At 51.8% G+C, this 24,577-nt stretch overlaps 2 protein-coding genes across 13 annotated transcripts in view; both read left to right on the top strand.

Moving 5' to 3' along the window:
- The window catches only part of LOC143377674 (uncharacterized), a 29,669-nt gene extending 19,345 nt beyond the window's left edge, over positions 1 to 10,324 (top strand). Inside the window, exons 4-8 of one of the 3 annotated variants that reach the window (XM_076829233.1) lie at positions 1,462 to 1,604; positions 1,666 to 1,989; positions 6,068 to 6,243; positions 7,644 to 7,977; positions 8,072 to 10,324. In XM_076829233.1, coding sequence (XP_076685348.1) covers positions 1,462 to 1,604; positions 1,666 to 1,989; positions 6,068 to 6,243; positions 7,644 to 7,977; positions 8,072 to 8,517 — 1,423 coding nt within the window. In that variant the 3' untranslated portion in view covers positions 8,518 to 10,324. Of the gene's footprint in view, positions 1 to 1,461; positions 1,605 to 1,665; positions 1,990 to 6,067; positions 6,244 to 6,724; positions 6,811 to 7,643; positions 7,978 to 8,071 lie in introns of all 3 variants that reach the window. The other 2 variants (XM_076829234.1, XM_076829235.1) reach the window with 2 other exon arrangements.
- Positions 10,325 to 11,017: 693 nt separating this feature from the next.
- On the top strand, positions 11,018 to 22,774 carry LOC143377675 (uncharacterized). Of its 10 annotated transcripts, none has more exons than XM_076829241.1 (8): positions 11,018 to 11,433; positions 16,295 to 16,866; positions 16,952 to 17,732; positions 17,807 to 18,358; positions 18,456 to 18,581; positions 19,504 to 19,639; positions 21,224 to 21,479; positions 21,547 to 22,774. In XM_076829241.1, the coding sequence occupies exons 2-8, from the start codon at positions 16,301 to 16,303 to the stop codon at positions 21,638 to 21,640; spliced, it is 2,511 nt and encodes an 836-aa protein (XP_076685356.1). In that variant the 5' UTR covers positions 11,018 to 11,433; positions 16,295 to 16,300; the 3' UTR covers positions 21,641 to 22,774. The 10 variants fall into 10 exon arrangements, with proteins under 10 accessions (XP_076685356.1, XP_076685357.1, XP_076685361.1 ...); XM_076829242.1 differs by having other exon boundaries at positions 16,928 to 17,732; positions 21,600 to 22,774; XM_076829236.1 differs by having other exon boundaries at positions 11,020 to 11,433; positions 16,928 to 17,732.
- The last annotated feature ends 1,803 nt before the right edge of the window (positions 22,775 to 24,577 follow it).

Here is a 24,577-nt window from a genome sequence, read left to right as displayed (position 1 = left end):
GCAGGACAGTTTGGAGGGCGAACAACATGGCGTCGGTGAGATTGAAAGTTATCGAGCACGCTAAAGGACGTGTCGGCGAGTGGAAGCACGAGTCGAGAAACTAACGTGCTCGCATCGGTGCGCACGGCTTGCCACCGTTAGTGCGGGTCGTTCCGTCGTAGAAATTCGTGTTGCAGACGCGTAGCACGTGCTGTCTGGCTTTTCTACGTACTGCCTCCTCCTTTGGTTAGGTTAGTGGTTTACGAGGAAGCTGATTACCAAGCAGCACCTGGTGCTGGAGGTATCTCTATCGACGTCGAGTGGTTCTAACTCTAACCAGTTCCGTGGGGGAGGAGCGCTCGATCAGCCATGCGTGGCTAAAACCTGCATACTGCATACCCGGTATACCGAGCGCAACGTATAGCCACACGAGCATTCAGCGTCTTTGTTTCCGAGTGCGAGAGGAGTCGAGACTCTCTTACGTTGCCGAGTAACCGTCATCGGCCGTGTTCTATCGTCGCGTGTTCCTCGCGTTTCTCGTTTTTCGTTTCTCGTTGGCGAAGGTCGACGTTGCACGGACCGTTATCGATGTTTCCTTTACGCGGAACGGAACGCAGTTCCCTAAGCTACCTCGGTTCGAAATTGTTTCAGGACAGTTTGCAAAGTGTCCGCGGAGCACGTACCGATCAAACTGTACGTGTCGCGAAGTCGCGGAGTCGCGGGCCCGCGGAGTCGCGAGAAACGCCAAGGTCGCGCGTTTCTGGCTTTCGTATGCGTTGCGCCGCCGATTTTTACCGCGTTCCTTCTGCGATAATCAGATGCGCCGTTGCTGCAGAAGTATTGGTCGCTTTCGCGAGCGAAACCCGGAAAACGTGACGCGAAACAGCGTCCATGCTGTTTAATTGCGCAACGAATGCTGCCGGCGCTGCGTGGCACGTGGTGCCGCCGTTCAACGTTTCAGCGTTGTTGGATTTTCACCGTGCCCGAGTTACTACTTGGGCTCGAAGCGAACACCTCGGGGGTCTAGAGAAGTCGAACGGTTTACGTCATCGAGCTTCAGGTATAGACAGAGGTCGATGCTAATGGTAACGGTAACGTTAATAGCGACGGTAATGGTTAGTGGTAATGATAATGGAGTAGTTATGTTCTCGGGAGTTGCTGGTCGAGGGGGGAACATAGGAAAACGTCCTGTTTTGGCACGCGCCCGCATTTACGGCTCGATGGATCGGAGAAGCGAGAACGGAGAACGGAGAGAACGGTTCTCGTTTCCGGCCTGGCTTTCCAGCCGGATCGAATCAGCGACGGGCAGGCCGTCGACGAGTTTTAGCACGCGTTACTCGAAATCCCATGGGTATGGGCGTGTGTTCTATCTCGTGGCTAGGGCGAAAAGGCTCGCTGCAACGAGTCGGACTGGTTTTTTTTTTGCACGCTAGGTAGTTTTGCCCACGATGTACGAGCGTACGCGCAATGTTTTTTTTTCAGTTCGTTGTACCGTACGATGAGCGGCGTTGGCTCGATGACGGCCGCAAGCGCGACAGGAACCGGAGGCTCCTACGCGCTTCCGTACATGACTGCCAGTTCCACGGAATTGACCAGCTCGCCTCAGCAGCTTTGGAGCTCCCAAGGTAATTAGCTGTTCGCGTTCGATCGCGCTTCACATTCTCCGTATCGTCCGTAACGACACAGGTCTGGGCACAGGTCTTGCCGCGATTTCGGAGGACTACGCCGGCAGCGGCAAGTCGTCCGGCACGGTGGCTCACCAGGCGCTGCCAGGATTTTCGCAACCCTTTTGCGGCAGGCCCAGCTTTCGAGGATACAGTCCGTCGTACCCGACGCAACAGACAACCGCGGGGGTCGGCGCGGCGGTCGATGCTTCGTCCTGGAGCTACGCTTCGTCTTCCAACGATTCCCTGGCGACCCAGTACGCCACGCCATCCAGACGACAGGCTGTCAATCCGGCGTCAACGCCTACGCAGCACCAACTCACTGCCACCGCCAGCCTTAGTGCCAGTGAGTATCTCTGCGATTACATTAGAGTATGCTATATTATATTACAAATTACATTACCTATATTAGGTACGCCTGTAGCTATTCTTTTTTTGGCTGAACCGGTCGAAAGAACAACTCGGCCACGGTTCCCCTGAAATTTGTCGGACAGCACGATCTTGCACGGACCAAGTAGAAATCCACGGCGAGAAGTAGTGACAAATACCCCTATTCGTTTCTGTCCCAGATTACGCGAGTCAACCTCTGCTCGGAAAAAAACGAATATCGCGTTACAGCTTCTCTGGTTCCGACACCCTTGCGTCCCCGTCGAGAGCGAGAGGGAGAGGGACGAGAAGGTGGTGCGGCTCCGTTCCTTCTGAAACGTCTCGAGTGGCACCGTAGCCGAAAATACACGCGCATCGATCGTCTCTTTTAATTTTAACGAATCCCATTTAATTATCGACACGAGGGCGTTTCTCGTGCATCGTTTCGCGCCAGAAGCTGGGGTTGAAGAGCTACGGGACAGTCGAGTGGAGAGGCGCGTCAAAGAGACGGCTCGCGTATGATTGTTAGTGATTTTCGCGGAGTGATCGCAGAAGCCGCGTGGCACGCGATCACACGGTATCGAAGGAGGCATTGATACACAGCAACCCTGACCTAGACAACGCACGCACTTGTAATCTAGTTTTGTCTACGCGCGATACCAAACGAATGATAATAGGCCTGTATATCTAGCTGCCCCGGGACCGCGAATATAAGATAATTTCGACCTATCTTGCGGGCGGCGAGGCGCATAACGCGCACCTCGGCGCGCGTCATAATCCAGTATCTTGTATACGTCTGATCGACAGCGTCGTGTCGTGTTTTGGTAGCGGTTGGCAAGGCGGGTTACCTTCCGCACCCTGATTTACTCGCATCGCGAGTCGCGTCGCTCCTACTTAGGCAGGTTACTACTTAGGATCGAAGATTGCCGATCGTCAGGTCTGATCGCCTGACATCCCCTTTCGTTCCCCGTTGCTCCGAGAAAGAAACGGTGAAGCGCTGGGTCTGGCGGTCGTGCATTCAGGAGTACCTACGCACGCACAGGGGCGCGGTTCCAGGCCCCTGGCGCACACGGAGAAGAAAGTCGAAAGCTTTGAAGTGCTAAGTAGTGTCTTTCGAGACTCGGCGGGTGTCTGCCCGTTTCCATGTGTCGCGGCTCTATCCGAAAGCTAAGGGCAACTGGGAACGCGGCTTTTAACATACCGCGCGATTTCGAGTGGCACGAGGAGCACGACCACGACCACCGAGGACGTCAAAGTGCCGATCACCAGACGCGTGTCCTCCGCCGCGATCCCTGCGCTCACCCTCGCGCAGTCCTTCCCTTCATCCCCGACTCGCCGAGCCCGCGCGTGGTCTAGCTTAATTTAACCTCGAGTTTGACCAGTCGGGCAACGGTCACGCAAGAAGAAGTACACCTTTCGTACGCGTGTACGTGGCGTGAAACACCTGTTGCCTATCGCTAACATCGTGTCTTGTCGCGTTGCTGTTACCGCGAGCACGCGATACGGTTCCTTCGTCGCTGGGATTCGGTCGCGGCGCATTCTCCGGATGCTTAGATAAGTACTTGACTTGCTTGCGCGCGATTATCTTCACTTTTCATCCCCTTCTCTTCGCACAAGATGCCCCATTGGCTTTTGAAAGAAAAGGTGCGCAAACTGGGTTGTTCCTACGCGACGCGACGGAGGGGGATGCGTAGAGGATGTGGTAGCGAAAGCGTGCACGCGGCTGCTGCTTCTCCGAGCTCTCGAAGAATGCAGCTCTCCGGATAGATATATGTATACGCATCTACCGCCAGTCTCTCCTCTGCCTTGCGCTCTCGGTTTAACGCTGTTTAGCACTGTTCAACGAAGACGAACAGGGTCCGTAGCACCGTCGCTGACGTCGGCGACTCGTTGCTTACCTATATGTATACGATATCCAATTGCTTCCCAGTCTCATTTCTGCCGGATGCGCAACTGCTGTACGCTGACCTCTTTGTCCTCTCTCTTTCGACCCGTCTCTATTAGTGCGATACAGTAACGCGAGACGAATTCGCGCGTATTTCTCATCGGTGTGGACGGCGAGAACGCCGGGAACGACGTCGAAGGTACTCGGCGTTTTCTTATGTCTAGAAAACCGCGTAAAAATAATTTTTAACAAAATACATATTTTTCAAGTTACTCCCACCGTCAACCCTTGAAAATAGGTTTTTGTACTTTGTAAAGATATGCGGAAATACCTCTGGATGATATCTTTTCATACATCTAAATAGTTTATGTTATATTTTTTTCACAAACAAATAAAACCTCTATTGACAAATTTGAAATCCGTTTTAGCAGTTTCCATTGAAATTCGCTGAGATGCGTCTCTTGCTTGAATAATTGAAAGCTGTCTAAACTTTGTATAAATAATAATTTAAACGTGGCTTTAAGAAACAATTTTATTAATGGAAACTGCTACAATGAACTTCAAATTCGGTGATAGAGGTTTTATTTGTTTGCAAAAAAAATGTAACACAAACTGTTTATATGTGTGAAAAGAGGTATTTCAGCATATATTTACGAAATACAAAATTTAATTTTAAGGCTTGGCGATGGGGGTAGCTTGAGAAATATGGATTTTTTGAAAATTATTTTTACGCGGTTTTGTAGATGTAAGAAAACGATGTGTACCTTCCGTATAAACTTCTCCTCGACATCTCTAACTGTTCTCGAGATATTACACGGAAAAGAAAATTCTGCATTTTTTCTCAAGGGATGATTTCACCCCCAAAATCACCCCTTTTCGGACACCATGATCCCTGATTGCTCTTTTCTATGTACGTACTAACCATCTGTATATAATCACTTATCATATTTATAATCACAAAAATACTCAAATGAAAATAAACAGTGAACCGATTCACCCCAAATAACGCGATCCGATTAGCCCCACATATAAGTATTTCAAAGGGTGTAGATTCCATAAACATATTACGATATAAAAGTCTAAAATACATTAAATACTAAACGTGGACACCGTGCAAACTAATAACAATAAACACATCGGAATTTTCAAGCTTACCTTTTATTTTAAATACGAAATTGCAGATTACGTAGGTTAGATTCGGACGAAAATTTTAACGTTCGCACGCGTCCGTGTCACTGGAAACGTATGCAGCTCTAAACAACGACTTAAAACAATTAACGGGCAATTGCGGTAGGTGCGGGGGAGAGGGACGAGGTACCACGTACGATCGGAATGCTCGTTTCTATCGCGACGTAAGAAATATGGGCTAAATTATTATCTTGATCCGATTCAACCTGTGATCCGATTCGACCCGGTCTACCCTACATTTACGAGTCTCTACGTGGCAGAAAAATGGTAACCTCGCCACGCCACTACATACATAGTAGCGGTTGCTAGTTGCTACTTAGTTATTATTATCGAGAAACGCCGGAAATTCTGATAACGTCGTGTCCATCTACATCCTCTGTCGCGCGTTGTTGCGTTTCCTGTATCCTTCTTTCTCTTCATAGGAGCGCGTTCCTCGCAGACCTTGTACGCCTTTAGACTCGGGGCTGTTGGACATTCTTACCTCTCCGTACGAACCGTTGCAACCGGCACAGTTGGAAATCATTTGCCCGGAGGCTATGGAAAAATACGAAAAATGCTATTTAATTGCCTTACCCCCCCTGAACCCCTCTGGCCCCTAGTCAGCTGTCGAGTCGCGTCGGCCACGCTTGCTATAACCTGCGCGTCGATGCTTTCGAATCGAATGCTTCCGAAGTAGGTAGAATCGGTTTGTACGAGGCACCGCGAGTTTTCTTAGCTTTGGCCTGCGTCACGATAACGATTACGCTGTCGGGAGATGCGCAGAGGGTACCGAGAAACAGCGACAGACAAAGAATCGGAGGGCATTGTTCCGTATTCGTGCCACTTGCACCCTACCTGTCCGTCGCGTCAACCTTTGCTCCGCGCGACGGCCTTCGAGCCGTACGTATGCTTAGAGCCCCGAAATCGAGACTCGAAAACAGCCGCTCGCCGTTGACTTGTCCCCCGCGCGAGCAAAGACCTATTTGAAAATGTACGAAACGCACAGTGCACAACATCGAGGCGGAATACTTTACGGAGGGCCGCGAGTGCGTGAACTGCGGCGCAATTTCCACCCCGTTGTGGCGACGAGACGGTACCGGCCACTACCTCTGCAACGCATGCGGTCTCTACCACAAGATGAATGGAATGAATCGGCCTTTGGTCAAGCAGCCGCGGCGACTGGTAAGAAAGGAAGCGTGCGTGCGTGCGCGATGCCGATTTAGCGATCGGTCCCGCTCGCGCGCGCGGGCCAACGTATTCCAGGCCCATACATCTCTCTCTCTCTCCTCTTCGGAACGTTTCTCCCTCCTGAATCGAGATGGAGCCGCGAAATGTGCGAAGCCGCGCGAAGGGGAGAAAGCGGCCCGAAGAGAGCGAGGATGCGGGCATATAGGACAGGAGCCTGTGTGGAAATTCGCCCGTGGACCGTGCCATTTTTAAGCTATTCGTATGACACCTACCCTGTCGTTGGTGGCCGACAACGCTACCGAAATCGGAATCGGTGCGGCGGGCGCAATAGTTCTGGCCCGTTTACAAATGCGACTCGCGACACGCGTGCTGCCTGCACATTCTGCAGCCAAGCGTCGACGAAATCCGCGCGTGCGTCGTATGCGCGCTGAAAGAGAACCACCCCCTAACGTTTGGCATCCTGTCTCTGTTTCAGTGGCGGACCAGGGCGATTTCTACAAAGGCTTCTGTGGGTATAGTGGCGCCCGTCGCGCCTTCGAGGAGAAATCGAGCCGCCGTTTGGTAGGTGTTATCCCCCCAACGCTCTCTCTGGTTCTCTCTGACTCTCTTTAACTCTCCCCAACTCTCTCCGACTCTATCCATTTCCCTCTCTCTCTCTCTCTTTCTAGTCTACACGCACTCTCGTCCTTAATCGTGCAATCTCTGTCTTCTATCTACCCTCTTCTAGCTGATCTCCCATTTCCCAATCCCCCTTTCTAGCCCCCGTTCTTCCCGGAACGCGATTCTCCTTGAAAATCCGAAGAAAGCGAACGACGTTCCTTTTAGTGCCGTTAACTAGCCGTAGCGGCAACTTGTGGTAGAAAATCTTTGATAGCTTCGAGGTGCCACTATACCCATGATGCGATATCGGGCTCTCCTTTCCGAAATCTTGCGTAGCCTGGAGAAACGTTCGGCCGAGGCATGTTCGCGTTCGGCTGTTGGACGATAGCGTAGCTATGCATCGCGGTACCGGGAGCGCGGCTCTCTCTATCGGTGCGCTCATACCTCGGCCACGTTCCCCAGATTCGCCTGATTTTCCGCGGACGGAGGGCTACCTCGTTACGTTGTCTCGCACGACAAAATTCGTGGACACGCCTTACGAATGTTACTCGCGCGAGCTAGCGTTTCGAGCTTAAGCCTACTTAGGTTAAAATAGACGTAAGCTCTTCTTCTACCTACCTGCTCATCGCCACCCTTCCTCCCGTCCACCCGCCCCAAACCACCCGACCACCCAGCTTCCTCCTCAATCGCTCGCTCGTTCGCTCTTACTTTAATTCTTCTGTCTATGTCTCGTAGTCGAAAGTAGAAGCGTAAAGAAGATGTACCTATTGTGAAACGATTTCGTGTTTCCACAGTCCGCTTCGAGGCGAGTAGGCACCTCTTGCAGCAATTGTCAAACGACGATGACGTCGCTGTGGCGTCGTAACGCCATGGGCGAGCCGGTGTGCAACGCCTGCGGCCTTTACTACAAGTTGCACAGCGTGAACAGACCCCACACTATGAAGAAGGACAGCATTCAGACGCGAAAGAGGAAACCGAAGGGCGGCATGAAGTCTACCGACACGCCGATCGCTGGAAATGTTGCTCCCTGCGCGAACAACAACGCCGCCAACAACAACAACAACAACAACAACAACAATAACAACAACACGAATAACAACAATAACGACAGCTTGAAGGTGGAGGCAGGTACGTGCGTCCCGCGAATTCATGTGTATTAGGATAGTTAGATATTAAGGATCCAAAGAGCCGATGACTTTAACGATAACTCGAACGTTAACAGTTGCGTGCGGCGAGTTCAAGATGATGAGCCACGCCGGTGTACCTCACGGAACTTACGGCGGCACGTTTTATGGCAACCCCCAGTCGTCCAGTCGGATAGTCTCCTATCAGTCGGCCACGTCTGGGATGTATTACGATATGATCGCTTCTCAGCAGCAACAGCAACAGCAGCAGCAACAGCAACACCACCACCACCAACACCAACATCAACACCAGCATCACCAACAAATGCTCGAGACGCATTCGCCGAAAATCGAGTGCCCGTCACCGCCGTGCGCCAACCGGTCTCCCGTAATGATCTCCGCGAGCCATTCGCCCGATCACCATCAGCTTGCTTCCCCTCATATCGTTACCCTTGGCAACTCCTCGCCCAACACGGCGGCCACTAAGATTATTTTGGATAACGGCCACCTAGACAGACCTACGGTCGTCTCAATATCATCCTAAGGCGATTGGAATCATCGAGAGCCGCGGGACGCGCGAATAACAACATTTGCAACCACTGGCGAACATGATGTTCGTGTACAGTGCGCGGGAAAAAAGAACGCGACACTCGCTTTCTTGTTCACGCTTCGCACCGTCCATACCTGCATACCTACCTACCTACATACATACATACGTATATACATGCATACATACATACGTACATGCGTACAGTTGGACGATTTCCTTGCCTAGATCGTAGATGGAAGTATGGGCGGAGAGGAGGAACACCGATCTACCGATGAACCGGAAGAAATTTTTGTCGCGTCGTTACTCTCGCGTCCCGACTTACTCCATGCCGTGATTCGGATCGATCCGTTGAATAAACTCATGAACCAAAGATAGCACGGAATGATGACTAATTGTAAGAAGCAGCGACCGGTCGATGGGTGGTTGAGGTACAGTGAAGTAGTAAAGCGAGCCGCGTCCATCAGCAGGGTCAATTGGGGAATAAGCTGAACGAGAGATACTGTAAGCTACGCGCTCCATACAATCCGAATTAGCAGGGTAACGGGGAATTCGCCCAGCGCGGCGGTTAATGTAAACAACTTTCCAACTTCGGGCCAGGGAGTCCAGGGACATTGAAAGAATAGAAAAATCATCTCTCGTTCACAGTTGATACACATTGATCCAGTTGATTCAACTGATCCCATTGAAGGATGATGACGCGCAGCAGGAGTAACCTAGAAGGATTATCTGCTTTTTTAAATGCTGCGGCCATTTAATATCCCAATTTTTCTTCTATCGCCAGAATACATAGGTACCTACATATACCCACGCTATGTATTCTGCAATCTCGATTATTTTTCAGCCTATTTTGTAAATAATATTAACACCTGCGCATAGTCTGTTTCTCTTATTGGTATTCGTCGCCTGTAGTCGCCATCTTCCCCGTTTTGTCGCGTTGCTCGACACTCCGCTACCCTTCGACCTTCACCTGACGCGCGTTTCAACGAGAGCGAACCGAAAGGGTAGGGTGGCGATGGATTCGAAAGTAGAGGCTCTTTTGAAATATTTCATCTGTTACTGAATAAGCGAAAGAAGAAACGGAACGAATTAGTGGGGTAAGCGTTGGTGAAGATTAAAGAAACGAAGTTTCTTACTACTCGATCCACCCATCTTCTCATAAGTCGTAATGAATAAATTGTGAGCAAGTCGGAGAAGCGGCTGGTTGTAAATAATTGTGTGAGAGGACCCGTGTGCAAAGTATCATTGTAAAAGTAGGTATCTACTTACAATTAGAGACGTTGAAACTCGTGGTTGATATCACCGCGCACCATCGGAGGCATCGCGGTGATCGACAGGCAACAGAATCGAAGCGATGCCGGTGCGCGATCGTCGTCTCTTGTAAATAGACAGTAAGCTAACTATGCAGCGCGAAGGATACCTACCTAATCTTATCTCTTAGTAGGCTAAGTTTAAAATACTTGGAGACGTATAAGTTTTATTAAATTTGCCGATCTGGCTGCTGCGATGTACGGCGCGACTCAAAGCTAAAATGGACTACTAAACTACGATGTGGTCGGATCTAATCACCAGGTGTCTGTAAAGAGAAAAAGAAAGATGACGCGGACGAGCCACGTCCGACGCGAAGGTTAACCCCGTTACCGTCATCTCCAGCAACGGGTAAAATACGCTAGATAGAATATACATAGGTGCGCGTAGGTATCGGAGGCAGGGCTGCGCGTAAAATCAAGAGGTTGATGGATTTCTTAGAGTATGCTGTATCGATGCGGTTGAATTTAAATAAAAAGGGACGTTTAAATTTTAATGTGAATTGTGAGAATGGCAGTCGGTGCGAGGGAGTTTTTTACGCGGGGAGAACGCGAGGAAATCGAAGCCCGAATAGCCGGGCGAGGTAAGTCAAGACGGTGTTGACCGACGAAGCAGGAAAGCTTGAACCCTGTGTATTTTCGGCGATAACGCGATATCTCGGCTAATCTCTGTTAAAGGTTGGGAGCAAGCTCGTGACCATGCTGCGTTTAGATTTCGGACGACTCGAATCGCGTCGCATCGCATCCTGAACAGATGGAAAGGAGGAAGGTAGACACAGGTAGGGTTGCGGCGAACGCGGCATTCCGTATTCCATGCGTTAACGACTTACGACCGCGTGTCTCACCTGACCGTCTTATCGGAGGAATACCGTGTGTGCTCTGTAAGTATGACGACACCCTCTACTCTCGAGCGGAGTTTGCCTCCTCTCCCACTGTTTTCCACGATAACGCGGCGCACTATAGGTGCCTACTATATCTCGTTCACCTCGGCGAAAAGTAAACCAATCCCTTTCGACCGACCACAAAAATACCGTCCCTCGAGACAGCAATAAATCCAACCTTTCTCTTTCTCCTCGTAGGTAGGCTTGCCCGTCGAGCCCTCGCTTTCCCTCGAAAGAATTTGCAGCGGCAGCAGAGGCGCGAACGGAGCAGCCGAAAGGGATGGAAATGGTAAGAAGGACAGCGAATAAGATAAACGGAGTCGGAGAGGTTGGTCGGCGGGACCAAAATGGCGACGGGCAAAGAGGAAGGCAAAAGCTTGCTTGCTGCTGTGCGTCCCGATCATAGTCGGTCAATATTTAACGCGATCTCTTGGCTGGAATCGAAGCTTCGGTACGACGCTACCAGGCGGCAGCCGTCCCGAATCGTCGAAACGACGGGACGGGACGCGCGCGGCGCGGCGCGGACGCGACGCACCTTGGCAGCGCACCTGTGTCAAGCCGCGTAGCGCGCTCTTGCCACCTTCACTCTCTCGCGTCGTAACGTAACCGCGTCAGCCTCGCGAGTCGGCCGTCGACTGTCGACGCGACACGGATCACCGTCGGTCACCGATATCTACCAGGGAACCTCGCTCCCGCCCAACATTCCTCTCGACTCCCTAGCCACGGTAAGTCTCGACTTTACATAATAATTTCTCTATCAAACTCCTTTTCTCGATCGAGATCGCGGCCCAGCCACGCTTTTCCATCGTTTCGCGTATCCACCTGGGCGATCACGGATCGCAGCGGGCAGACGATTACGAAATCAGAATGAACATAAGCGTGAACGCAAGGGGGAGCATGGGGGTAAGTGGAGGAACCGTGACTTTGCGAGCAAACGAGCAGAAGAGAGAAGACGAAAGGAAAGGAGAGAAGACGAGGCGAAGCAAGAGGAGGGCGAGATGGATGGAGTAATATTTGAAAAGACGTAACTCGCTCGTCCGGTAGCGGTAGCGTGTGCACGGAATTCAGAACGGAACACTTGTGTTTTACGCTCGAATCGGTTGACAACACCTGTGGTTTTGTGAATGGTCCGCGGGCGCCCTTCTACCGTTCGAGTCGACCCGAAATCGACGCAGACTTGTCCCAAGATGATCGGGATCCTGGCTTGCGCGCGACGCTGCAAGGAGAACGCGGCACCAAATTTCAATTTGCTCAACTGCGAGCTCTCTCGCGCCGGGCCCGCTCTGGCACGATTACTACTTTTCGCAGAGCAGAGGATATACCGCACCGCAAAGTCGCGCGTACACGTAGCAAGCAAATCGACGGTCCCGGCGACGTCTGCCGTGAAACTATCCGATATCGAGGCGAGATACCCCTGAGCACAGATATTTCATTAATCGTTAAGCACATAGTCGCCGTAAGATAATGAAATAATATCGGGCAACCACGATAATACTGTTTGCCACGCGTGGCTCAATTATTCGGCTCGTGGTTCGTATAATTGGTCGAACGCGCACCAATCTCCACCGGCTAGCTACCACCTCGGCTGGCGCGTGAAATCCAAACAACCGGCCGCAAAATCCTCCTCGGTTTCTCGTTTCCCTTTTCCGTTCCCGGCGTGTTTTACGGGCCAAGACAATCGGAGGAGGATTTTGTTTGTTCGCGCGAGCACGCGGCGCAAAAGGCGTCAACGTTAAAACCGGCAGACGTTTCGGTCGTTGTAAATTACGGTAATTACGTTGCAGAGTGCGAGCCTGGACGCGCAGGAGTGAGAAAGAGCTTCGGCCGCGAATCGCGTTATCAAGGGAGTGCGCGGATCGGATCGTAAAGAGCTTTAGTCGTCGCGTACCGGGAGAGCCGGCAGACCAACTCGAGTTCGTCGCCGAAAGCAGTCGTTAAGCAGTAGATTCGTAATTGTCGTTGTAGAATTTCCAACGACGAGGTTCGTACGGCTGGGAGGCGGAAAATTACTGCTCGCATCCCCCGCTGTGGACTCCGGATCGAACCCGCGGCTTTCCTCCGGCTGATACGCGAACCAGAACCCCAGCTCTAGCCCCGCCCGCAACCGCCACCAAAAGGGAATAAAAATAACAAAAAATTCGTTTTCACCGCGACCCGACTTCGATAGCAGCGTGCGCGCGCACGAGCACGCACACGCTGGCACGAGGGATTTTCATTTACGCCGATAAGGATTTCCTACTCGACTGATAAAGAAAATGGCCTCGTCGTGTTCGCAATTCCAGCCGTGACGCAATCCTCTTGAGCCGAGGCGATTCCCGAAAAAAATCTTCGATCGAACGAAGGAGGGCCGTTTTGAAAGAAGGATCGGAGATTATTATCTGGCAAAGCTAATCCAGCCGTCGCTCATACTCACTTTCCTGTATTCTTCTTTCATTCTCCTTCAGGCAGTTACCATCTTGGGTTCCCATTTTTGCTCGTCAGAAGAGTCACTGGTTCGACGAACGGTCCCGCGAATTCGCTTGACCGATAGTTGCTTCAGGTCCAGTATAATTGGCGGCGAAGGGCGATCGGTGAACGCCCGACGACGAACTACGGTTCACGAACGGCGAACTTGCGGTTGAAACTTCAGGCTTTGTACGTTACGTTGTCCAGCGTGCTTGTGGGACTTCGTCGGGATGAAGATTCCGCGAACTTACCGCTGGGATTGCCGCAGCATTGCGGAGACGAAAAAACAGCAAGGGTAACCGATTCTTGTTCGGCGAACGAGACTCGGCCGCGGAACAAGTAGAAGCGGCCCTACGCGTTCCTGGCGGACCCGACGACTGAAATTATCATTTTAGCTGATATACTAGCTAATGTAAGGATGCAATTTTATCTCTTATTATCATGGGAAACGAGATAAATCGCGATAGTGCCGTTTATTTTGACAACGGCGTGCCTCTCGCAAGCCAGCTCGGCCGGCCTCGCCATCAGCCCCAGTAGCCGCGACGTCGCTCGATCACACGATCGCTCGATTAGCTACATCGCCACGATTCGACCGATACGTCCCCCGTTATCCATTCTCACCCACTGTACTCGATTCGCTCGGCTAAACGAAGAAACGCGCGAATTCCAATCGTCGGCTAAATAAATTTCGCGGCACAGGCCTGGGTTAGGTATTCGGCAGGGTTAACAGGCGTTACTTAAGTAGGTATTTTCATTGTCAGTCTCCTCCCCTCCCGCCCCTGTTCGCTCGCCTTGACAGCGACAAGCTTCTCGATCCAGGCTTTTTCTCGATCGAAAGCGAGCGGATAACGTGACTCTATCGATTCCTTATCGTTCGTTATCAACGGCGCAACGCGAACCAATCTGTATTTCCTTCGCTGCCCGATAAACAATTCATTTTTCGATTCCATCCTAGATAGGTGTATCGACAGATCTCTTGGTTTTATTTAGCGAGTTACTCGCCTTTATCCGCGAAATTCAGAGATAGAAGAGCTTCGAAGAGCAATGATATAGCTACGTACGACTGTTATAGGATCTACCTAAGAGGAGCGCGCGTTCTGGAGTCGCGTTGCATCGGAGTCGTCGGTTAATCCAAGGAGATGGCGAATCGTGGAGGTTCTCCGCCCGTCACGTACGCCTTCGGAGATTCCAACGCGGTGATCAAGGTTCGCGGTTGCGCCCCGAGCGCGCGTCACACGATGGGAGGAGGCCGCGTGGTCTATATCGGTCGGCTTTTGTAAAATTTCACCGTCGGCGTCCGCCTCGCGATCTCGGTGACGTTTCGTTTGCAAAGGTGAATCAGAGCGACCCGCGGTGACGTAAGGACCGTCACGGTCATTATTTAGGTGCCCACGAAACGCCAGGGCGGGAAGGAGCAGAAGCAGAAGACGCGCAAAGAGACAAAGAAGCAAGTCCAAGTCCGAGTCTGGGTCCGTACACGTACGTACTTGTGCGTGGGTGTCGGGGTGGACATTGAGCGATAACGAGACGGCCGCGGCAGCGTTGGCGGCGCAACGCCCGAGCCACCGTTGGGTCGGAGCGAACCAACCCCTCGGTTCCGAAGGCGAGAGACACGGGGAAATTTTTAGGACCCGCGATAACCGCGCGACCCCTGTGTGAATCATTCACCGTGGCAACCTACCGCTGCTGTAAGTGCTGCAGCGAACCGGTGGCCATCGCGAAACGGCGTTGCCAATGGCGATGGCTGTCGCGGAGAAGGGCGCAGAGAACGTGTACTGTACCCCTCTCGCGTTCCCCGCGTTATCCCCGCGTTATCCCCCTCGTTATCCCCTCGCGCACCCCTCGCTCGTCGCGATGCGACGGCGTTATCTCGGCCGTCGCTAGCGAGCGGCCGCTCGTTATCGACGAACAAACAGACGGACCCCTCTGTCGCCTCTTTTCCACTCGATCGCCAGGGATTCTCGGCTCGTCGAGGCTTCTTCCTCTCTTCCGCCAGTTTCCCGTGAAAACGGGGACAGGAAGACACCCGACCCGGTGGCTTTTGCTGGAGAATAATAAGATCGCTCGAACGGTCGGTCGCTTTCCGATCAGCAGGGGTACCGGCTGGTGTATCTGGGGCGCGTTTCGCCGAGGAGGGGTCAAGTCGAAAGAAAAGGCCGCCATTTTCGTGGATCGCGTGGAGCGGTCGTTCAAGTCGGTACGGGACCTGTCGATCTACCTAAATAAGTATTCGCATTATTTACATTCCCATTAGGTATTAGAGAGACGCGAATCGGGTGAACGCGCGCCGTTTGTTTGGTCGTGCTTATCATCCGCCTTCCACCTTCTACTTTGCCGTGATTTCGCGCATAGGTACGGTCGGTCGATGCACCGCCAGCTCTCCCGGTTTCGTCAGTTCGTAGCCAGATCTCGGCGGCGAAGCGTCGTTCGGCAACAGCTTGGACTTGCGATTTACAGCCGTGCCCGTGCTCGTGCTCCTGTCTGCGCCCGTGCTCTGGAACGTGTCTCGCGCCGTCCCGTTTGATGCTGGACGTTAGGTGCGCCGGACTAAGCAGGAGGAAGAGGAGGAATTCCGCGAAGGACCTTGCGCACGTCGAGAAAGACGATTCGAGCTGACGAGAGACGCGCAACCCGCGCCGCGCCGGATGTATCGCCCGGAGACTGTGCTCCGGCAAAGAAAGAGTCGTCGCGTGCTCGGTCCGGAAGTCGAAACTTGACATTGTCGAAGGGAAGTGTGACGCGAGCCAGGGTAAACAGTGCTTCGCTCATTTTTTCTCGAGACGGACGAGGTGCGCCGTCGCTCCCTTCCCCGCGCTTCTTCCTGCCAGAGCAACCTCTCTCTCTCCCCCACCCTCCTTCTTCCCTTCCGTTTTCCGTTCCCGTTTCGCCGTCGCGCCGCGCCACGCCGCGCCGTTCGGGAAACCGTCGAGTCGCGTGCCAGGCGTTCTGCTCGCGAACGCGTGACCGTTTTCGTCGACGACCGTGCCGTTCCTCCGCTTCTCTTCTTTCGCCGTTGGAATTGTGACCGGGACAGTTCGTCCGCCAGCCCGCCCGCTTGCTCGCCCGGTGGATCGAATGCAGTTCTCCGAGGGCACTGCGCTGTACGGACAACCGTTTCGAGTGGTCGACCTATTTTTTCAGGGCACGATGAAGGACTCGCTGGTGAAGCACGAGGTGAAACAGGAGTGGGAGGAAGGCCAGCAGGAGCAAGGCTCGCCGATTCGGATCGCCGTGAGCGAGGAGCAACCGGTGGAAAGTTCTCGGACAGTGATCACGGCCAGAAGGCACGTGCGCACCATCACCACGGCTGGTCACATTACGGAGACGGTCCTCAAACCCGAGCCAGACTCGCCAGACACCAATGCCATGCCTAGTACCGTCCACCTTCAGCCGCCCCAGCAGCATCAGCACCAGCACCAGCATCACCATCATCAGCACCACCAACACCACCAGTTCCACCATCAGTCGGTCGACCAGCAACCGCAACCGCGACCGCGTATCTATCAAGGGGAAGAGCAACAGGAGCAGGGAGGCCAGCAATCGTCGCAGCATTTCGTGCAAATCTCGCAGTCGGACGCGGAGGTTCAGCAGCAACAGCAGCATCGTTCCGGCGAGCAGCGTGTTGTTTATCTGACCAGCAACGGCCAGGAAGTGCAGGTCGAGGTACCGGAGAACGTCAACTCGACCACTCTCACCATCAAAGAGCCAACGAGGTAAGTGCACGGCGGATTCGCCGCGTTAACAGGGCATAAAACCGTTGAATTTTCGGCAAAGATACGAGACCACCGGCTCGGATAGGACGGACGTGGAGCGCATGTACGGCTATTCGTCGTCGGAGGGGCAGCAGCAGTTGCGAAGAGACAACCTCGGAATCGCGGTTCAGGTGCAAGACAGACGAGGACAGCCTCCGAGTGGCCAGCAGAGATACAGTCCGCGGGAGAGCGGCCAACCGAGCGGCGGAAACGGCGCCAGCAACAGCAGGTCGTATCATCAAGGGTCGCCCGTTCTGATCGCGACCAGCGAGGAGTACGAGACTGCTCCAATGGTCTCTCAAACAAATGCGCCGTCCTCGTCGTCGTCGTCGACGTCAACGGCGACGTCAGCGGCGGTTGCCGTCGCTGCGTCCGCGTCCGCGTCAGCGGCAACGAGCGCTAGCGCCACCGCGAGTGCTCAGGTCGGTTCACCCGCGCCACCCTATTCCCCACCGATCAGTGACGGTATCCGCGTAGCGGGTAATCAGCATCAATCAGCCCAACAGCAGCACCAACACCACCTGGTCGGTGGTTACGCGGATGCAGGTGGTGCGAGCATCAAATACGACACGGAGGCAGCCGCGGCCGCAGCCGCGGAACGTTTCGTTGCCGCGGCAGGCGTAGCCAGTGAAAACATCAAAGTGTCGAGCACCTACACGACTCTGGAGACGGTGGCCATTCCACCGTCGCAGGCTGTGCAATACGCGCAGTACATATCCGGCGGCGAAACCTTTCAGCAGGGTCCGACCTACACCTACGCCAAGTCCGGGGACCAACTGATCCTGACGTATCCGTCGCCCGCTCAGCTGGGTACTCGCGTCGGCGGGGTAAGTAACTCTCCAGTTTCGGTAACGCCACGACTCGGTGATGCGAATGGTGATCAGAAGCGTACGATCGACAGATGGAATCCCCTGGAAGCGCTTACATCAAAGGAGACCCGACTCTGGCTTCGTCCCTGGGAGGACCGCGTAGCGTGCCGCTCCACTATGAGCAGCCAGGCTCCCCGAGTGGTCAGGTGACTCTGTACGGCGGCGGTACCGGCTCCTACTCGTACGGCAAGCCATCCGCCACCGGGGAATATTGGTCAACGGCCGGTACTCCGTCACCGCCTACGTTCGATTGCGTTCAGGGCTACCAGGGCGTGACAGCGATCTCTGTCAGCGATCCGGCCAACATGCAGCTGTATTCCGGCGGCGCGTACACCGTGTCCACCGGTAGCGCCGGACCAGGCTCGCCGTGGGCCGGCCTGCCCCTTTCCGGGCCCGAGGAGAGCTTCGACGGGACCATCGTCACCGCGGAACCGAAAGAGTGCTCTGGTTGCACAGCGCTAACCACCATCTGGAGGAGGGATGAAACCGGCCATTACTATTGCCACGGCTGCCTTTACAACAAAATGAACGGAGCAAACAGGCCGCCCATGAGATGCGGCAAGCCGAAGCAACCCGTCGCGCCGGTAAATTACTGCCGAGAGCTTGCGCTCTCTAGCTTGCCATCAATTTGCCTACTTGGGAGGTGGTCGCGAAGCCTGCACGTACCGTTCAATTTTTCAGACGAGTGTCAGGAGAACGGGGGTGCAATGCGCCAATTGCAGAACGAGCAACACCACCCTCTGGCGACGAAACAACAACGGGGAGCCGGTCTGCAATGCCTGCGGACTCTACTTTAAGCTGCATAACGTAAGTCCGACCTTTGAAATTCCCCGTTGCGAGATTCGGACAAACGGTGAGAGTCACAGCGGAACTGGAGTCGAGTCTTGCGGTGGTTTCACGAGGCGATGCCTATGTTCCGGGAATCTTTCAACGTCTCGCCCTTTTACTCTTATTTTTTCTTCCTTTCCTCGCGTCCTTCTCTCTGCATGCCGCTGAGTATACGCGCAACGGACGACAGAAAATTCGCGGGGCCGCGCCGCGTGGAGGACAAACAGTGGAGTTGCGGTGTCTCAGTTGCTCGCGACCATCGCGCGTGGACGGGACAAAGAAAACTCCGGGAACGAAACATCGCTACAATTGTCTCTTCGTGATTACTTTTCTTACGCAATTTGTCCTGCGCCGTATCTTATTCGTGACCGAATTCGAGGTGGAATCCGATAACCGTTCCGAAAGCATCTAGCAAGCGGATCAGGTCTCTTCTTACGAAACCACCAATTCATTTGAACATAGCTAAGTACTTACTTGATAGAGGAGGCAAGGTTATTATCCTATATAATATAACAATTAACATTTTTACATTTGCTTTAAGTATCCTACAGTAACCTTGCATCTTTTGCGAATGCACTACGAGTATGAAAATGCAGGAAATTTTTGTCCTTTTCCTTCTCTAATACGTGTTAGATACCTGCCAATGTTCCCCCAGTTGACGGTACCTATCTAAAATTATGTATTAGCCGATGGACCGTCGCGTCACGTCGCCAATGTCGGCATCGGCGACCTGCAATCGCCTTTATTCCGTTGAAAATTCCCGGACCGATCAATTGCGAATGAGTAACGAAATCGATGATCTTTGCGGCGATCGAAAGCCACGATAAGAGAATGTTAACGAGTGGATGGGTTTTATCGTGCCTCGGTAAGTCTAATTAAATTTGAGCTCTCCCGGAAACAGGTAAACAGGCCACTCAGCATGAAGAAGGAAGGGATACAGACAAGGAAGAGAAAACCGAAGAATCATTCGGGAATAAGTGGAAGCCTAGCGGGGCCCAGCGGCATGCACAAGACCGAGATTAAGTCTAGCTTACTCGGTGAGTCTTCGGTGAGCAAGTTTGTTATTCAGTTTTCTCGTCGGTATTACACCGTGCTCGACAACTTTGACTCGTGAGTCGCGTCGCACTTGTCCGCTGTGCGAAAACGCGGGAAAACGTGAAACCGAGAACTTTGCTTCCCATCGCTCTTTCAGTGTTTCATACCTTTCGCGGCTAGGTAGGTACGAGACGCGCCAACACCAGCCGAGTCGTATCGACGTATTGAATCTCGAACGTCGATCCGTCCTTGGACGATTCGAAATTAGAGACGCGGGCCGGGACCAAAGTCCGGAGCGAAGAAGAAAGCAAATAAAGGTTGACGATTCGAGCGTGTTAGATGCCAGATATAGATAAGAGTTTGCTTTGCACTGTGAGCGGCAAGTTGTCGCCGAAACGAAGTTGGAACACTGATTATACGTGTACCTATAGTAGGGTGACTCTTATTTACTCTTGGTAAAAATTGTTTCAACATTTTCTTCGGCGCACCATACAGAATAGTTCCAAATAATGAAAAAAGAAATCTGTGCAAAGGTTGGTACCAATTGGGTAACGGGAAAAGGTGCCCCCGGGCCCTTGGACATTTAAATAATTATTTAACAGCTCGCAAAGTCGATTTTATATAATATCCTCCAAGTTTTCGATTAAATAAAAAAATATTTCAAACAAAAGTTGTAGATCCAGGCAAGGAGCATATTTTATGTTCTATTACTTTTTCTCGTGCGGCAAACGGTTTTCGAAAAAAATTCCGGTAAAGTAAAGAAAAAACTTTTTTTCTTCAAATTTTGAAAGTTTAAATGCTTCTCACTTTTTATTTATGAAGGCGAACAAAAAAATGGAGTTTTTATTTTCGAAGACTATTTTTCAAACATTTAAGGGGGTTGCATATACCGAAATAGGTATGCGAAAAAGCTAAAAATTTTGTTTTCTGTATTTTCAGTGTTTTTCGAAAGTCGCGAAAATATCGGAGATATAGACATCAGAAGTGAGGTATTCAAATGCATTTTTCTCAAAATCACCCTTAAATATTGAAAAACTAGTCCTCGAAAATAAAAATTCCATTCTTCTTTGTTCGCCTTAATAAATACAAGTTCGAGAGGCATTTAAACTTTCAAAATTTGAGAGAAAAAAATTTCGTTCTAGTTTTTCGAAAATTGTTTATCGTGCGAGAAAAAGTAATAGAACATAAAATATGCTCCTTGCCTGGATCTACAACTTTTGTTTGAAATATTTTTTTATTTAATCTATAACTTTGAGGATATTATATAAAATCCACTTCGTGAGCTGTTAAATAATTATTTCCACGTTCAAGGGCCCAGGGTCACCTTTCCCCGTTATCCGATCGGGCTCAAACTTTACACAGATTTTTTTTAAATATTTGGAACTATTCCGAGGGGTACCGCGAAGAAAATTCAAAACTCGAAAATAAGAGCCACCCTAGTGTATTGTCTATCGTCGAATAGAAGAGTATAAAAGAAGGGAAGGACTACAAACGAAAGTGCAGATGAGTCGTGAGAGGAGTGGAAGGTTGAGGGAGGAAAGGGGTACAAGCCATAAGTTACCGATCGTTTTTTTTTAACATTCCAGTGGACTCGCTGCAGTTGAACGTGTACGGGAGCGGTGGCAGCGGTAATGGGGGCGGGTCTGTGTCTGTGGCTGGGGCTGGAACCGAGGTCGGGGCTGCGAACGAGAACGGAAGTGGTAGCAGTAACGAGGGAGGGGACAGAGGGTCAGACGAGCGTCATCCACCTGTAGGTACGTCGACTACGGTGCAATTAGGGCACGCGCACTCGCCCCTCGCCTTACCTACCGCCGCCGTCCTAAATCGTCAAACAACCCTTACGTAAGTGTCAGCATTTGCGAATCAGTCTGAATAGCTCGTTAACGCTAGCACGATGAATCTTTTACAGCGTCCCACCACTAGAGCCAATCGCTAGTCAATCCAGCGGCGACCTAATTTCAGTTATAACTTCTACGACGGCCGTCCACGCTGAGAGGATTTAATTAACATTCTAAGGATCGAAAATCTAGGGGAAGAGGCTTTCTGACGCAGAGGCGAAAGAGAGGAGTAGGAGAAGAAGCGAAGCGGCAAGCACAAGAGTGCGTTCTGGGCCTTTGGGGCGACGAAACCTTATCGAGCGCGCCTAGTTTCCAAGCGGTTATCGTATTTCGCAACACACGCGCCATCGCGTCGAGCGTGAACTCGCAATCCGTCGCGACGGCCGATTTTTACCGACCGTCGAGCTACCGCCTCGCCGCTAAAAGAAGCGACTTGCGCGTTTTCCTACAGATGAAGAAACCGTCTGGCGATTTCGTCGTTCCCTCGCCCGTCTCCATATTTATTCACAGTGTCGCGGATCGGTGAAAGTTGAACCGTTTCGGTTGCCATTGAAGTTGACGAGAAAGCTTCTCAAACTAATCGCACTGCGCTCCCGAGGCTTCCCTCCTTTTTATCGATCGCGCTCGACCGTATCGACGGATAAGTTGCGGCTCGGCCGGGAGAGTTCGCCCTCTGCAGCAAGTATGGCGACTCAACTGCCACTTCCCCGATCGTTGCTGATGCTATTTATGCTTTCTCTCGTGGCGAGGTAAGCGCGAAAGCTACTTTCCTTTTTTCACAGAACTTAATTCTGCACAGGTCTTGTAAATATGTGCCCGACTCTTTGAACCTGACTACTCCTATACACGTTCATAGATTTCTAGATTTGTCGTGTGTAAGGTGCGCGTGCATGTGCCGAAAGAGGAACGAGCACGCGTAGGTGTTGTAGCGAATCGAGTTCCCCGGAAGCATAGTAATTGTACTATTGCGAGCATGTTTGCGCGTGAAACGAAATCGCGACGAGTGTTTCCCCCCCCCCCCCTCGCAAACATCCTCCGCGTCTGTCGGGGGATAAAAGTATTTATTCGTAGCTTTCTTGGTAAACGCGTGCGCCGCGTTTGTTCATAGAATGTGTGTAAATTGTAAATGAATGGGTAATAATACTGAACGATACGCGTTCGTTGATCGACGAAAGCAACTGTCTGTATCCGTCGTCCGAAGCTATTCAAGCGATACGACCCCTTTACGCATCAAACGTATTTTGTACGCGTCTGTTCTAAGGTTTTAATAAAACGAGTTGACTCGCTCGTTCAAAGCTACATAGGTACTTATGCACAGGGCATTCGAGTCGGAGGTATTCGCCTGGGACGCCCAGATGATTTGGTAACCAATACCTTTCCGAACGGCGTTGCACGCGGTAGTGATGGAAAATCGAAAAACCTTGAAAACACGGATTCACGGCAATGCGAGCGAGAAAGGCACGAGAGACGGGAACGAACCGGGCGAAACGCGCGGACCGGCAAGAAGAGTAAAACGAGTGGGTCCGAGCCGCCGGTCGCAGAAATGGGAGAGCGAGCGAGCGAGAGAGAGAGAGAGAGAAAGAGAGAGGGAGAGCGAGAGTGAGGGAGAGAGAGAGGGAGAGAGAGACGGAGTGAGAGAATGAGAAAGAGGAAGAGAGGGCGAGTGCGATAGAACGAGAGAGAAAGAACCGTGAGTCCATCAGGCTAAAGAGTGGCTATCGTGCTGGCTAAGGGCTATTCCATGTTAGCCGCTCTCGGCGATCTCCTTTTTTTCCTCCTCTTTATTCCCCTCCCGGACTTTTTGTACGGCGCAAACGTGGCGCCGCCCTCGGGATCCCTTCTCGCACGGGGAGATTCTGAAAGCTTCGCCGTCGTGTCGCCGCGCACAGGCACTCGCGACGTCGTTTTCTTTCCTTCACCCTTTTCTCTCTCTCTCTCTCTCTCGCTTTTCCTCTTCGCGTTCTATTGTTTTCGCGTATTATCGACCCGCTCGTTTTTTTTTTTTTTTATCCGTTTCAACGTCGACGCGACGGCTCGTGACGACTTGTTCCTCGCGGCTGGTCAGAGCGTCCCGTTCGATGCGAAACTGGAGAAATGTCTGGCAAACTATCCGTAGACGATAGTGGAAAAAGAATTGGTAATTATGCAGAATAGGTGTTTCCTCACCGATTTCAATGATTTTTGGATATGTTGTAGAACTCGACGTTCTGAACAACTTTTTTCTATACATGTTACCGCTGCACGATCTTCGTTCTCGAGATATTTACGATAAACTTCGGTGGATTTATTCCGACGCAACGCATTCCACTTCACAACTTGTCCCGGGTATTAGTGTTGCTTGGGGATAGACGAACGCGGGAGGCGCGCGCCCGCTCGCGGGCACGTAAAGCGTGGTAGCGAACCGATATGAGTTCGGAGATTTGAACCAGAAACTTGCGGATGCCCGTGAACACCCGGACTTTGTTCGGCGGTGCCGACGCCGCTGAATGTTAGGATGACTCTGGTTCTAAAACATAATTTTTTTGCTAGGAAGAGGGTGCCTTCGAGAGCACCTGTTGGGTGTGCGGGAACTCCTGTCAACACCCCCATTCACATCGGTGCGCCAGCATGCTTTACGCGCCCGCGGGCGGGCGCGCGCGCGCCCCCCGCGCTGCTCTAGCCCCAGCCAATACTAATACCCGGGGCAAGTTGGAAAGTGGAATGCGTTGCGGTGGAATAAGTCAAAAGGAGATTTTCGCAAATATCCCGGAAACGAAGGTCAGCTTCAGCATTTATTTTGTCTCATGCTGGCGCATACTCTGCCACGGACGCGTACTGTAGGTACGTATAGGGGCCGTCCTTAAATTACGTAAGGGTAATTTTGACGAGTTCTTACCCACTCTCTCCCCCAGTATAAGAATTCGCGAGATTTGATATTCCCACCCCCTCCTTACGTTATATTTTTTTACACTTCATTTTTTTAGTTATTAAAATTCTTTTAAAGGTTCATATAATTCATTTAACTCGGTTTCGGGAAATTTAAACTAAAACTACTTTTCTGGAATATTAACGATAGAATTTGTATTTATTTAAAATTAGGTTAAACAATATTACGTAAGAGGC

This window comes from Andrena cerasifolii, chromosome 16 (assembly GCF_050908995.1).
Source record: "Andrena cerasifolii isolate SP2316 chromosome 16, iyAndCera1_principal, whole genome shotgun sequence".
Lineage (NCBI taxonomy): Eukaryota > Metazoa > Arthropoda > Insecta > Hymenoptera > Andrenidae > Andrena > Andrena cerasifolii.
This window is presented reverse-complemented; position numbering and strand designations above follow the sequence as displayed.